A 13,574-nucleotide genomic window follows, 5' to 3' on the forward strand; every position below is an offset into this window, starting at 1 on the left:
AGTAGAGTATAGTTCGGTACAGTAGAGTACAGTATACTGAACTGTGTTGCATGCTACTGAATTAAACTCAACTGTACTGTACTCTTCTTTGCTCTACTAAATTCAACTGTACTGTACAGTACTCTGACACACCGTAATTTTTTTTTTTTTTTTAATAAATACAAATAAATTCCTCTCACCTCAATGTTTTGTAATCCTGACCTGAATTGCCCACATGAATGCCCTCTCCTATAGAGGACAAACATTTTTATCTTTAAATTATTACACTGTGACAACCAAACCCGTGAGACAACCAACCCCGGTCTCCCCTACTGCGTGTGGTCAAGTGCAGACTGCTCCTTGAAAGAGAAACTGCCGGTGCACGCTCAGTCAGCTGGCAGTTAGCCTACAACTACAGAGTTCATGGGACACAATCTGGGTGGGTGGATTCAGATTCCGTAACTGAAGACAATTTTTTGTTGTTGAAGTTTTCTCTTCTGTCTGAATTGATGTTTGTGCCTTGGACATCATGTCGCGCAGGAAGCAAGCTAAGCCTCAACATGTACAGTCGGATCATAATTCGTCTGAATTGGAAACCATCGGTAAGTTTGGGACAAGACTGTAGGTTAAATGTTATTAAGGGAAACTACTGTGCAATTGAAAATGAAATATATGTCATTTAATAGTTGTGTGCAATTCTGTACTGAGTTCGGGCAATGTTAGCCTGACATTAGAAGTTGAAATTATAATTGTTTCATTGAGTGATGACTTACAATAGAGCCTTCACATGCAACTTTTCTTTCATGAGTTTTACCATGCTAAATATGATTGTTAGTCCAATTGTCTGTGTATTTCATTGTTGTAGGTCTATTTATTAATGTAGACCTAATGATGCCTAAATAAAGTTTGAACAATGATCACGATTCAGTTTTCATGTCAGACATTGTGTTTATGCCCCTTTTAATTGAACAGAAATGATGCATTCTGAAAAGTCATTAGAGTTAATATTTTGCACGCATCATTCCCTGGAAAACAGTGACAGTTGTTACTGTTGTATTGATGTATTACTAAATACATCAAAATTAAATTACATTTTCAATATTTTACATAGGCAATAAATTATTTGGCTACATTAAATCATATTGAATATATTAACTGAATTTCAAATTGATGAAAAAGCTGGGCAATTAGGCTACTTTAGGCTACATGACCAACATTATTATTCATTGTATCACTGTCCTTGTGATACTCCTAACTGAAATAATATTTATAGAGGAAAACGTGTCATTAGTGGCAGAGGTTTATCATAGAGTGGGGAGGGATCTGAACAAAATTTCAGAGCTACTTCTCCCTCCCCTTAGACAGGCAGTGTCTCTTGTGGCTCAGTTCCTGACACCTATCTGAGTGTAATCTCTCCTAAGCTTGTAGATTTGGAAAAGCCTTGAGCTCTGAGACTAAAGGGTTCCCTTACATTATTTTATTACTGTTGATCGTAGGCAATCGCTGTATAACATACAGTTTAATAAGTGATTACCCAATGTCACTACAAGGGGTACAAGTGCATACAATAGCTGCTTTTCTCTTCCTTTCTTTTTCGCTCTGGGTCCGTCAATGAGGTGGTGCTCTACAGAATATAGTAAATAAAGTCATAGAGTAGAGTGGGGTAAGTTAAGACATTTTTTACATTCAGCATCACTCAGTCAAGGGAAATATAATATTCTTTCTAACAAAGATATTTACGTATACACTATTTCAGGATGTTGTGTATTCATGTAAACATTGTAAACATAGCTTGTCCAAAAATAGTGGTCTCTTGGCATGGGGAAGGGGTGAGTTGAGCCGCGGGACAGGGTAAGTTAAGCCGACCTACAAATATCTGTACTGAATGAAATATTACCACTACCTTTTTATAACCATGTCTATCTTTATTTCGCAAACACTATTCAACACAATCACAATTGCTTTTTTGTCCTTTAATAATTTTAATCATCTTTTAACACAAGCGTAAAACCTAACAAACACTTTACACTTATTTGTTGTTACGCTTTTAACATAGACCAGGCCCTGTTGTTGCCTCATATCCCAGTGATAATGCCTTGCATTACACCTGGGAAGAAAACACCTTTATTTGAGGAACTTGCCATTGGCTCAACCATTGGCTCAACTTACCCCATGGCCATTGGCTCAACCATTGGCTCAACTTACCCCATGGCCATTGGCTCAACCATTGGCTCAACTTACCCCATGGCCATTGGCTCAACTTACCTCAAAAGGCAAACATTTTGACTACATCAGCCCACACAGCTACAAGGATGCACTTTCACGCTAGGTTTAGGACCTTATAGAGGATAATCTTAAAATACATGTATCTACTCCGGGTTTAGATACAAGCATCATGAAACCTCTAACACAATAAATTAATTTGACTTGGTGAAAATACATTTTTTGGACTTAACTTGCTTGTCACTTTTTCCTTGTGGTTTATTCCTTCACTGACTCCATGAATTTATCATATCTTCCTAAGTACTTGGTCAAATGATTAATTTGGTGTATGGTTTCCTAGAAACAAGGGTGGCTCAACTTACCCCTTTGGCTCAACTTACCCCACGCTCCCCTAATATAAATGCTATATATAGTCATAGCTGCGGGATGTAGAAAAAATACCAATAAAAAAACTTTTTTCAGCATCTCTGCTTTGGCAAAAAAAGGTGGTTGTACAATTAAGAACAGTATCTGGCAGGATTCAATAGTTGGAATTGTAAGAGTTGTTTCCCTGTCCTTTCTCTGTGATTGTCATTCTAATGGAATCCAGAAAGAACAAAACTCTGTCCTCAAACATTTACATCAAAAGATGCAAAGTCATGGGCAAAGACACAAAACATCCACATCAAATTAAATATTTTTCTTGATCAAATAACATGGAAAACAACCTCTTTTTCTGCAGTATTCACTATCCTTACAAACCACTTAATGCAAGTGTACAGTACCAGTCAAGGGTTTTTCTTAATTTCTTTCTTTACAAAAAATATTTTAGATTTTAGATTCTTCAAAGTAGCCACCCTTTGCCTTGATGACAGCTTTGCACACTCTTGGCATTATCTCAACCAGCTTCACCTAGAATGCTTTTCCAACAGTCTTGAAGGAGTTCCCACATATGCTGAGCCCTTGTTGGCTGCTTTTCTTTCACTCTGCGGTCCAACTCATCCCAAACCATCTCAATTGGGTTGAGGATGGGTGATTGTGGAGGCCAGGTCATCTGATGCAGCACTCCATCACTCTCATGCTTGGTTAAAAAGCCCTTACACAGCCTGGAGGTGTGTTGGGTCATTGTTCTGTTGAAAAACAAATGATAGTCCCACTAAGCGCAAACCAGACGGGTTGGAGTGTCACTGCAGAATGCTGTGGTAGCCATGCTGGTTAAGTGTGCCTTAAATTCTAAATAAATCCCACACAGTCACCAGCAAAGCACCCCCACACCATAACACCTCCTCCTCCATGCTTTACAGTGGGAAATACACACGAGGAGATCATCCTTTCAAACCCACACAGTGTATCACAAAGACACGGTGGTTCGACCACACATGTGGAGATCATCCGTTCACCTACTCTACTTGGCCCAAGCTAGTCTCTTCTTATTATTGGTGTTCTTTAGTAGTGATTTCTTTGCAGCAATTTGACCATGAAGGCCTGATTCACGCAGTCTCCTCTGAACAGTTGATGTTGAGATGTGTCTGTTACTTGAACTCTGTGAAGTCTGTTAACTGCAATTTCTGAGGTGCAGTTAACTCAAATTAACTTATCCTCTACAGCAGCTGTAACTCTGGGTCTTTCTTTCCTGTGGCGGTTGGCATGAGAGCCAGGTTCATCATAGCGGGTTTTTGCAAATGCACTTGAAGAAACTTTCAAAGTTCTTGAAGTTGTCCGGATTGACTGACCTTCATGTCTTAAAATAATGATGGACTGTCGTTTCTCTTTGCTTATTTGAGCTGTTCTTACCATAATATGGATTGGTCTTTTACCAAATAGGTCTATCTTCTGTATACCACCCCTACATTGTCACAACACATTAAGAAGGAAAGAAATTCTGAAAATACACTTTAACAAGGCATACCTGTTAATTTAAATGCATTCCAGGTGAGAGAATGCCAAGAGTGTACAAAGCTGTCATCAAGGCAAAGGGTGGCTACTTTGAAGATTCTCAAATATAAATATTTAACTCTTTTTTTGGTTACTACACGATTCCATATGTGTTATTTCATAGTTTTGGTGTCTTCACTATTATTCTACAATGTAGAAAATAGTAAAAATTAGAAAAACTCTTGAATGAGTAGGTGTGTCCAAACTTTTGACTGGTACTGTACATTACTGTATTCTACATAGGCTGGTCATCTACGCTTGTACCTGTAGACTTTCCATCACCGTGAAGAAAAACAATGCACAATACAGTACTTGAGTACATTGAGACATCAAGTGGTTTGTGATGATGTGATGATGAGGCTCAGTTGGTAGAGCATGGCACTTGCAATTCTAAATTCTAGAGTTGTGGGTTCATTTCCTACGGGGGACCAGCACGAAAATGTATGCACTCACTACCGTAAGTTGCTTTGGATAAGAATGTCTACAAAAATGGATAAAGAATGAAAAGACCATTTCAGTTTTCACATAGAAAGAAGTCAAGAACTGAAAAACATATGAAGCAAGTATTTTTATACTCCACAAGTATTATCAGATTAACTTTTTTGTACAGGCTCAAGTTACAAATGCTGGTAAACACTGAAATCCATTAAATGTTTTTTTCCCACAAAAGTAGTACACTGGGCCTTTACTAGTCCTGTATTAGCAGACCAATATAGACTCTTCAGCGTGGGGGACTCCAACCCCCCCCCCTCCTTGGCATTTCTTTTTTTTGCAGCATCCCTCCCCCCTAATACTTCCCACCACTATGTATAACCCTTGCTTCCTTCTTGTCTGTTTCAGGGGGCACACACCAGAGTTTAGGGACTCCCCCCACCTTGGACTCTTGTGCTCATGTCTGCAGTAGATGCTGTGCTGAGTTTGTTGAACTATCAGATCTGGAACTACATGTCAGGGATTGCTTTTCCAATCAGTTAGTCCTGATTGTCAATGACAATGAAGACCCAGTGTCGTCTGCTGAAATGTTCCCTCTAGCCTTGTCGCCCAGTACACCAGGGGAACCAGGCGAAACAGTCAACAACTCTGAAATGGAAGAGTGCAGTGATCTGTTGGAGGAGAAACCAGAGGGGAATCAAAACTCTATGGATGTTTCCAGAAGTAAGAGAAGCAATGGCCGACTCGATAGCACCAGTAGCAGCCGGAGCAGCAGTACTGACAGCCTGACTGATATTGTCTCGTGTATCTCAGTTCTCCCAATTTCACAACCTCAACCTGGCGACAACCTGTCGGAACAGCAGGGGACATTATCATGGTTCAACAGCAACGTCATCATTGAAAACCTAGAGAGCACTAAAGTGGCCGTGGCCCAGTTTTGCCAGCAGAGCCGATCGGACACCGGCAACAGTGGCAGCAGTAAGATGGCTGTCTCATCTCTGATGGAGAAACTCCTGGCTCTGCAGCTGCAACAGATCCACCAGCTGCAGCTGATGGATCAGATTTGTCACCAGGTCTTATTGTTTGCCTCCCAGAGGTCTGAGGTAGCAGAGTCTCCAACACAGACACCCACCAGCTGCCCTCAGGGTAGTCTAGCATCAACGCATGCCAGCCAGCTGACAACCCTCAGTTCTCATCTATCCCAGCAGCTAGCTGCAGCCACTGGGTTAGCCCACAGTCTCGCCACTCAGTCTGCCAGCATCAGTCACTTTAAACAATTAACAGCAACAGTACAGTTACCGCAGAGCCCCCTTGGTAGCAGCCTTGTGCACTCTAGCACCGAACCCTTACAAAGCATGGGTAAACTCATAGCTTCAGCAGTTAGCAAGCACCACTCTAGAAAGAAGTACACTCATGCTAATGGTCTGTACCCTCAACTAAATGTTTCAGCCCATAGCAAAATGAACTCACCAGCACTTGGCACAGGTATCTTGCTAAACCCATCGAATAAACCATGTCTACCTCAGCCACCATCCAGCAATCAAACACTCTCTAGCGCTGGACCAAGCATTGGTGCAATTGTGGAGGATCTGAATGCTTTGACGGCATTAGCCCAACAAAGGAAAGGCAAACCAACCAACGTGACTTCTTTAGAACGCAAAATGTCTTCTGAACAGGCTTACTTTAAACACAAATGCAGGTTTTGCGCTAAGGTATTTGGGAGTGACAGTGCTATGCAGATCCATTTGCGATCCCACACTGGGGAAAGGCCATATAAGTGCAACATCTGCGGGAATCGTTTCTCCACCCGTGGGAACTTGAAGGTACACTTCCAGCGGCACAAAGAGAGGTACCCCCACATCCAGATGAACCCTTACCCTGTTCCAGAACACCTTGACAATATCCCAACCAGCACAGGAATCCCTTATGGCATGTCTATGCCACCACAGAAACCAGTCACATGCTGGCTGGAGAGTAAATCATCCCTAGCCACCTTGACTACTTCTGTTGGCCGGTTGCGCCCAACTGTATCACCCAACTTACCCTTTCTTATCAAGAAAGAGGAGCAGCCTGTCTCAATAACCACGCTTTCCAGTCCAGGCGTACGTGAATCATCTAGTGCGGTAAAGTCTACCAAGAGTGTTAACCTTGTAGAGCCTGGAAAAGTCCCCACCATCCCCACATTGAATCTGAAAAGAGAAGATGTTAAACCCCCTTTGACCTTTGTCTCAAAGATGAGCTCGAGAAAAGAAGGATCAGCTGACTATATATCCGCCAACATCACTTCCATTAGCACAAATCCCATCAAGTCGGAGCAGTTCAAGACCAAACAACCCTTTGGAGGAGGAGTCCATGATCCCCTGCAGACATCAGAGACCTCAAAACTCCAGCAGCTAGTGGAGAACATTGACAAGAAGATGACGGACCTCAATGAGTGCATCATTTGCCACCGCATACTTAGTTGCCAGAGCGCCCTCAGGATGCACTACCGCACCCACACAGGAGAGCGGCCCTTCAGATGTAAAGTGTGCGGACGGGCGTTCTCTACCAAAGGAAATCTGAAGACGCACCATGCAGTTCATCGTGCCACGCCGCCACTGAGGGTCCAGCACTCCTGCCCCATCTGCCAGAGGAAGTTCACCAACGCTGTTGTCCTACAGCAGCATATTCATATGCACATGGGTGGCCAGATTCCCAACACCCCTCTCTCTGAACAGAGCTACGCAAAGTCAATGGAGTCTGGCGGAGGTTCAGTGGATGAAAGGAAATTAGAAGAGTTAGAGAACCTTTCTGATGATGATATGGACTTCAATGACTGTGGGATTGCAGGCATGTCCAGGTTTATTAACTCCTTATCTGTCAGCTTGTCTCCTTCTGATAGTACAGGAGCAGGCTCCTTTGATGCCCAGAAGAAACTCAACTATCTTAGGCCAGTGGAGGAGACGCAAGTCAGCTGGTTTAAGACAAAGGGACTGGCTAAAGAGGATCAACATGCCTATGACTCATCATCTCTTTGCGGTGACCAAAGTGATGGGAGACTTGCTGTTTCTGAGAATACAGCTGCAAAGCACTTTTTTTCCCCAAGCGAGAGTGTTCCAGTATGTTCTAGCCCCACAAGATGTGAGGAAAGGTACCAGAATGCTTTATCCCAGGCAGATATCAATGCAAGCCCTCTGCAATTCACTGACACTGGCATGGCATCTCTTCACCACCTAACATCTTTAAATCCACTAAAGGATCCCACTAATATGGTCCACACATTCTGTGAACAACGAGGCACTGCATGCAATATTTGCAGCAAGACCTTTGCCTGCCAAAGTGCCTTGGACATCCATTATCGAAGCCATACCAAGGAGAGACCCTTCCTTTGCACAGGGTGCAACAGAGGGTTCTCCACTAAGGGGAACCTCAAACAGCACATGCTAACCCATCAGATGAGGGACCTGCCATCCCAGTTGTTTGAGCCCTCCATTCCCAGCCTTGCTTCCAGCTCCAATTCCTCTGTACATCCTCTGGCCTCCCAAATGATCAAGCCAGAAGTTAACAGTTTCCTGGGTAGCGTCCCCTATGGGGAACCAAGGGATCTTCAAGGCAGTTTGAGTTTGAGGATGTCCTCAGCCTCCTCCTCCCCAGTGCTCGCTGCCCTGCCACCTCGACGAACTCCCAAGCAGCATTACTGCCACACTTGTGGGAAAACCTTCTCTTCCTCCAGCGCCCTGCAAATCCACGAGAGGACTCACACTGGGGAGAAGCCGTTCGCGTGCACTGTCTGTGGTCGGGCATTCACCACCAAAGGAAATCTGAAGGTACGTTCCACTTTTGCGTTTACGAGATAGGATTTAGACTGATTGACTAGCAACAAAATGTAAAAACTGTGAAAGGGATGGGCATGGATATATTGGAGGGATATATTGTTTTTTGGGCATCGTTTCATTCATTAGTGCTGCAAAATGTAGGTTATTTTTAAGTTTTTAAACAACTAATTGACTGACATCGGTTCAATTATTTGAATTCCATTCAATTCATATTTGCTCTGTGAGCTCCGTGTGCGGTTTCTGTAGAGATAAATCAGATCAAGCCTGAACTGTGCGATGTAGTAGGGAGTTTTAGTTTCCAACAGGCCAATATTCCACATAGTTTAGCTCAGAAAACGTGGTAATTAACTACAATGACCATATTCCATAGTCTATGCAGAGCAAGACATGGAGACTGAGAGAAGAGAAAATGAGCGATTGAGAGGGATAGAAAGCAGTTGCTTCACAAGACTGAAAATACATGATCTAAAGGCTTGTTCACACTTCAGGCCTTCATGTTCAAATCAGTTGTGTTTTCAAATCCATTTTGGAATACTGTCTGTCCAAATAGCAAGAGACAAGCAGCCGTTTGCTGACATGACTATGCTCGTTGTCATAGTAATGGCAGGTGTGTGCACAGAGGTGTAAGCTGATTGGTGGTTGTGCTCAGGCTTCCTATCACTAGGAAGTTATGTAGCAAGCTAAGTTGACAACAATGCCTGCCATGGAGGTTTCCCAGTTGCTTTGAATGTTCAAAACCATAGTGTAGGAACACTTTTAAAGCCTCAAAGGACAAGACGATACAACTTTTCAAAAGTTCTTTTTGGCTAGCCAGGGCAGTCAACTAAGTTAGCTAGCTAGGTAGCTGTTTAACTTTCTATCACATTCACTCATTTGTTTGTAAATCATGAACAAGCTAAATAGGTACCACATGTTCTTGTCAAACTGTCAACAGAGCAGTTAGCAAGCAATGACATGTGCCAAATAACAGTCTAAAAACCACTCGAGGGCAAACAAATTAGATTTGACTGTTACAGACACAAGTCACATGGCCAGGAATCAGATGTGTATCTGACTTCAAATCACCTACGAAGGTCTCAACATCCCAGAATAAAAATCTCGCGCCAGCTCCTCAATTAAGTTTTTGGGGAGATGTATGAGAAAATATACTAAAACGGCGAGCGGAAGCAGGGCGGTTGCTCCACCCCCCTCGCTCTGCAAGTTTTTGTCAGTGCTATGGGCCAAATGTCCCCTCCCCTTCCCAATTTCAAAAGGTGCTCACACCTGCTAAATCGTGGGAGATGATGTATATCGAATCATTACACTGTGATATTTGTCTTCATAAAAGGAGTGTAACTTACCATTGCTCTCTTCCTCATGTAGGTCCATATGGGAACTCACATGTGGAGTAGTGCCCCCACCAGACGAGGACGCAGACTGTCTGTGGACGGACCATTGATGTTTATGGGAACCCATCCTGTGAAACTATCAGAGCCACTTCAGAGGCCAGACATTAGGTCCAGTAATGGAGACTCCTTTAGTCTCTGGAACCACTGTACAGACTCCTTCTCTAAGAATTTGGCCATGAGGACCAATGATATCTCAGTCATCCAGAACGGAGGCGGGCCTTACCTCTCTGGACCATTGGGACATGGGGCCAGCTCACCCAAAGGGAGTGTAAATGTTGGTCTAGACAAATTTCCCCGTACAGAACACAATGCTTCTTTGACGCTGCCTGGGGAAAATGATACAGAAAGAGCGACTTACTTCCGTTTCACTCATTTGATGGAGGAGAGGAAGGAAATGATTGCCAATTAAAGAGACTGTGTATTATTTAAGGGAGAGGGAAGGCTGCTGTTGTTGATGGACTACAGCTTTATTTTTTGAAGGAAATGAACTGCGATGTTGGAATAGACTGAGTTTCTTTGAGTTTGTGTATAAATGAGAATAACCTTACTTGGAGTCAAGTGTCTAGTAAAGTCTCCCTGCTTTTCAATGTGCTTATTAGAGTTTGACTATTTTTTATGACCTGGGTAAATTAGCCTATTGGTTGTGTAATTATGCTTAATGTTACAGTTTTTATCATTCTAATATGATTTTGAGGTGTTGATTATGTCATTGAAGAGGAATTCACTTGTAGCATACTTTGTCATATCTTTGTGAAACACATGGATATATAATTGATGTGTCAATATCAATGTACTAATATACTTTATACATCGGGTGAGTCTAATCCTGAATGCTGATTGGTTAAAACCTTATTCCAGCCGGTGTCTATTCCACAAGTTACCACTGACTAAATCTATGGTGTTAAAATGCCTATTTACTCTCTTCCATCTGTCTACACAATCCACTGTCTCATCAGCCCAGCCAGGCAATTTATAAACTTGATCTCCACTATAAAAAGTATCTAGACATGATCTCACATTTCTTTTAGAATAACATTTCATTTTCAACAGCGGAGATTTGTATAAACTCTCTCGACATTTACAACATTGTTTCAATATTCAAATTCGATCTCCAGCTGTCCCATAGTAATGAACGTTTTGGGACGTAACAAATAGGCAGCATCGTTTCTCATCCAGTCGAAATCATAATTTTTATGGATATATACAAAGAAATGTCAATTGAAAAAAGGTAAAACAAAACAAAGTGCAGCTAGTTTGCAGTCTTTCCAGCTTCAGTTTGAAGTGATTGTGTTACTGTAGCTGTGTTGTTGGCTAGCTCCTCTGAACAACAGTGTCCTGACGAGAGAGCACATTTTCTATGGCAAGCAAAATCGCGCCTCATTAGCTCATTGTTATGGATGTATCCAAATAAATGTCACTAGAAAACAGCTTAAACAAATGCAAATGCAGCTACTGTTGTTATTCTGGCTGCACTGTTTGACGTGACTGTAAGTTAGCAGTATGGCAATGGAACATTACAAAAAATGAATGACTGGGACACGTCCATAGATATAGAACAAAAAGACTGAACGACTGGGTCGCATCTCTGGCAACCGAACCGATAGAACGAATGACCAGCCGGCTTGGGTAGCAACCATAGATTTGTGTCAGGACTATGTCTTGTGGTAGGATGAAATAGTATTAATAAATTAATCTAAATAAAGTTCATCAAAATATGTCAACCATTATTTGAATATGTTGGTAACCCGCTTTATAAAAGTGATAATGCCCTAGAAGCCGGTGTTTGGAGGATATATTGGCACGGTTTGCTGGCCCAAGACAAAGTCTCTGGCCTAACAATACCCGTGCCAATATATCCTACAAACACCGGCTTCGAGGACATTATCACTTAAGTAATTCATGTTAATTTACTATTTCTCAAACACTCACAGCAAAATATGACTAATATGTAATAATGACATTTCAAATAAGGAGGCAACATACATTGCACATGTAGGCCAACTGTAAAGAGAAGGACTGTTACTTGAGGTGCTGTAATACATTGTAAATCTTTTTACCATTGGTTTTCAGAAAATGATTGCCCATTACACCATTTCTGTGCCTCAGTTGTTGTAGAATCCAATTCTGTGATATGCTGTGGAAACTGTTATCTTTTCCCCTGTTCAATAACAATTGATATACATATTCATGGTAAAGGTGGACCTCAAAATAAAATAAAAAGATTGAGATGGGTTATAGCTTTGAATCACGTTATTCTAGATGTCCTTCCTGTGGGCGGCAGGTAGCTTAGCAGCTAGAGAGGCAAGCCAGCAGCCAGAGGGTTGCTGGTGTCAAATCCTAGATGCCATTGCCTGCCATTGTGGGCACTTAAGGCATTTAACCCCCCACAACAACAGCTCCCAGGGCGCCCAGTGTGGCAACCCCCAAAACCTCTCCAAAAACATATGTATGTACTCTATGTATGAACCAATAAAGTGTGTGTTTCTGTCCTGAGGTGTTTAGTCACCTTATTCAGCATTCAAGTGTGTATGCCCTCTGCTGATGATACAATTTGTTGATTTGATATGACATATCAATTTCCAGCTAACAGCTAATGGAGATATGCTACTCTGTTGTGTACTACACCTTGTCACTTTTAAAGTGTCAGTCACCTAGGGATATTATGTGTGTTTATCTTGAAAGCTGGACTCAACAATGTCATGCTATTGCTGTTACACTATCGTATTGTCAATTTCGTCAGTGTTTTAACAAAGACCAATAAGCATATTTTGGCTTTTCAAACATTGCTGCAAGTTTCATTTTACATGAAAACGTTTTCACTTTGTATATTTATTTTCACGTTGCATCACTAATTCACAAAATTAACATTTGAGTCAGGAGTCAGTACTTTTGTCTCCTGTTTTACTCTAGGGAGTAAACCTGATTCCCGCTGGTTGTGAAACACTACCCCTATCTAGCCTGTATGGCTGTAGCAGTATCCCGGTGAAAAGCTTAACAAATGCACAACACCTCTGACTCATAATGGCCACTAATATGTCCATTGACGGTAACCACATTCATCCCACATATCAAATCCCCTGTGAAAGAGACATGGTCCCTGTGCTGTCACAACCTATTATAGATATCTGACCAGCTGACAGTGCCGAAACCTTAAACCAGCCCTTCGCCATTAGCATTAGAACATGAGTAATCAACTGGAATGAACCAGTACAGAGCCCAAAACAAAGGCCAGTTGGTCCGAAGCTTTTCAAAGATACATATCTGATAGAGACAGATGAATGTCACACACACACAGGCACGCACGCACGCACGCACGCACGCACGCACGCACGCACGCACACACACACACACACACACACACACACACACACACACACACACACACACACACACACACACACACACACACACACACACACACACACACACACACACACACACACACACACACACACACACACACACACAGTCTTGTACAGCTAACCTTGTGGGGACACACAATTCCGTCCCATTCAAAATCCTATTTTCCCTAACCCTAAACCCAACCCTAACCCTAACCCATACTCTTACCCTTATCTTAACCCTAACCTTAAACCTAACCTTAACCCAAAAACCTAACCTTAACCCTAACCCTAAACATAACCCTAGCTCCTAACTGTTACGTATGGTACGACGTGCTGTTCGTCGTACTGTACGTTGTTATGGTTTACGACAATGTGCTGCTTTACGGGTGAATGGGTTGTCAGAATAAGTGGCAAATGTCATTAAACGACAGAGTGATGTACAATGTGAAACTGTGCAGATGTGCATTCTTTGACAGCTA

The 13,574-nt window shown here is 42.2% G+C and overlaps 1 protein-coding gene across 1 annotated transcript; it reads left to right on the forward strand.

Moving 5' to 3' along the window:
* Positions 1-283: 283 nt before the first annotated feature.
* On the forward strand, positions 284-12,898 carry LOC139540035 (sal-like protein 1). Its single transcript, XM_071343565.1, has 3 exons — positions 284-581; positions 4,957-8,354; positions 9,726-12,898. Exons 1-3 carry the CDS (start codon positions 509-511, stop codon positions 10,158-10,160), a joined length of 3,906 nt encoding a protein of 1,301 aa, XP_071199666.1. The 5' UTR covers positions 284-508; the 3' UTR covers positions 10,161-12,898.
* The last annotated feature ends 676 nt before the right edge of the window (positions 12,899-13,574 follow it).

This window comes from Salvelinus alpinus, chromosome 15, assembly GCF_045679555.1.
Source record: "Salvelinus alpinus chromosome 15, SLU_Salpinus.1, whole genome shotgun sequence".
In the NCBI taxonomy this organism is placed as follows: domain Eukaryota; kingdom Metazoa; phylum Chordata; class Actinopteri; order Salmoniformes; family Salmonidae; genus Salvelinus; species Salvelinus alpinus.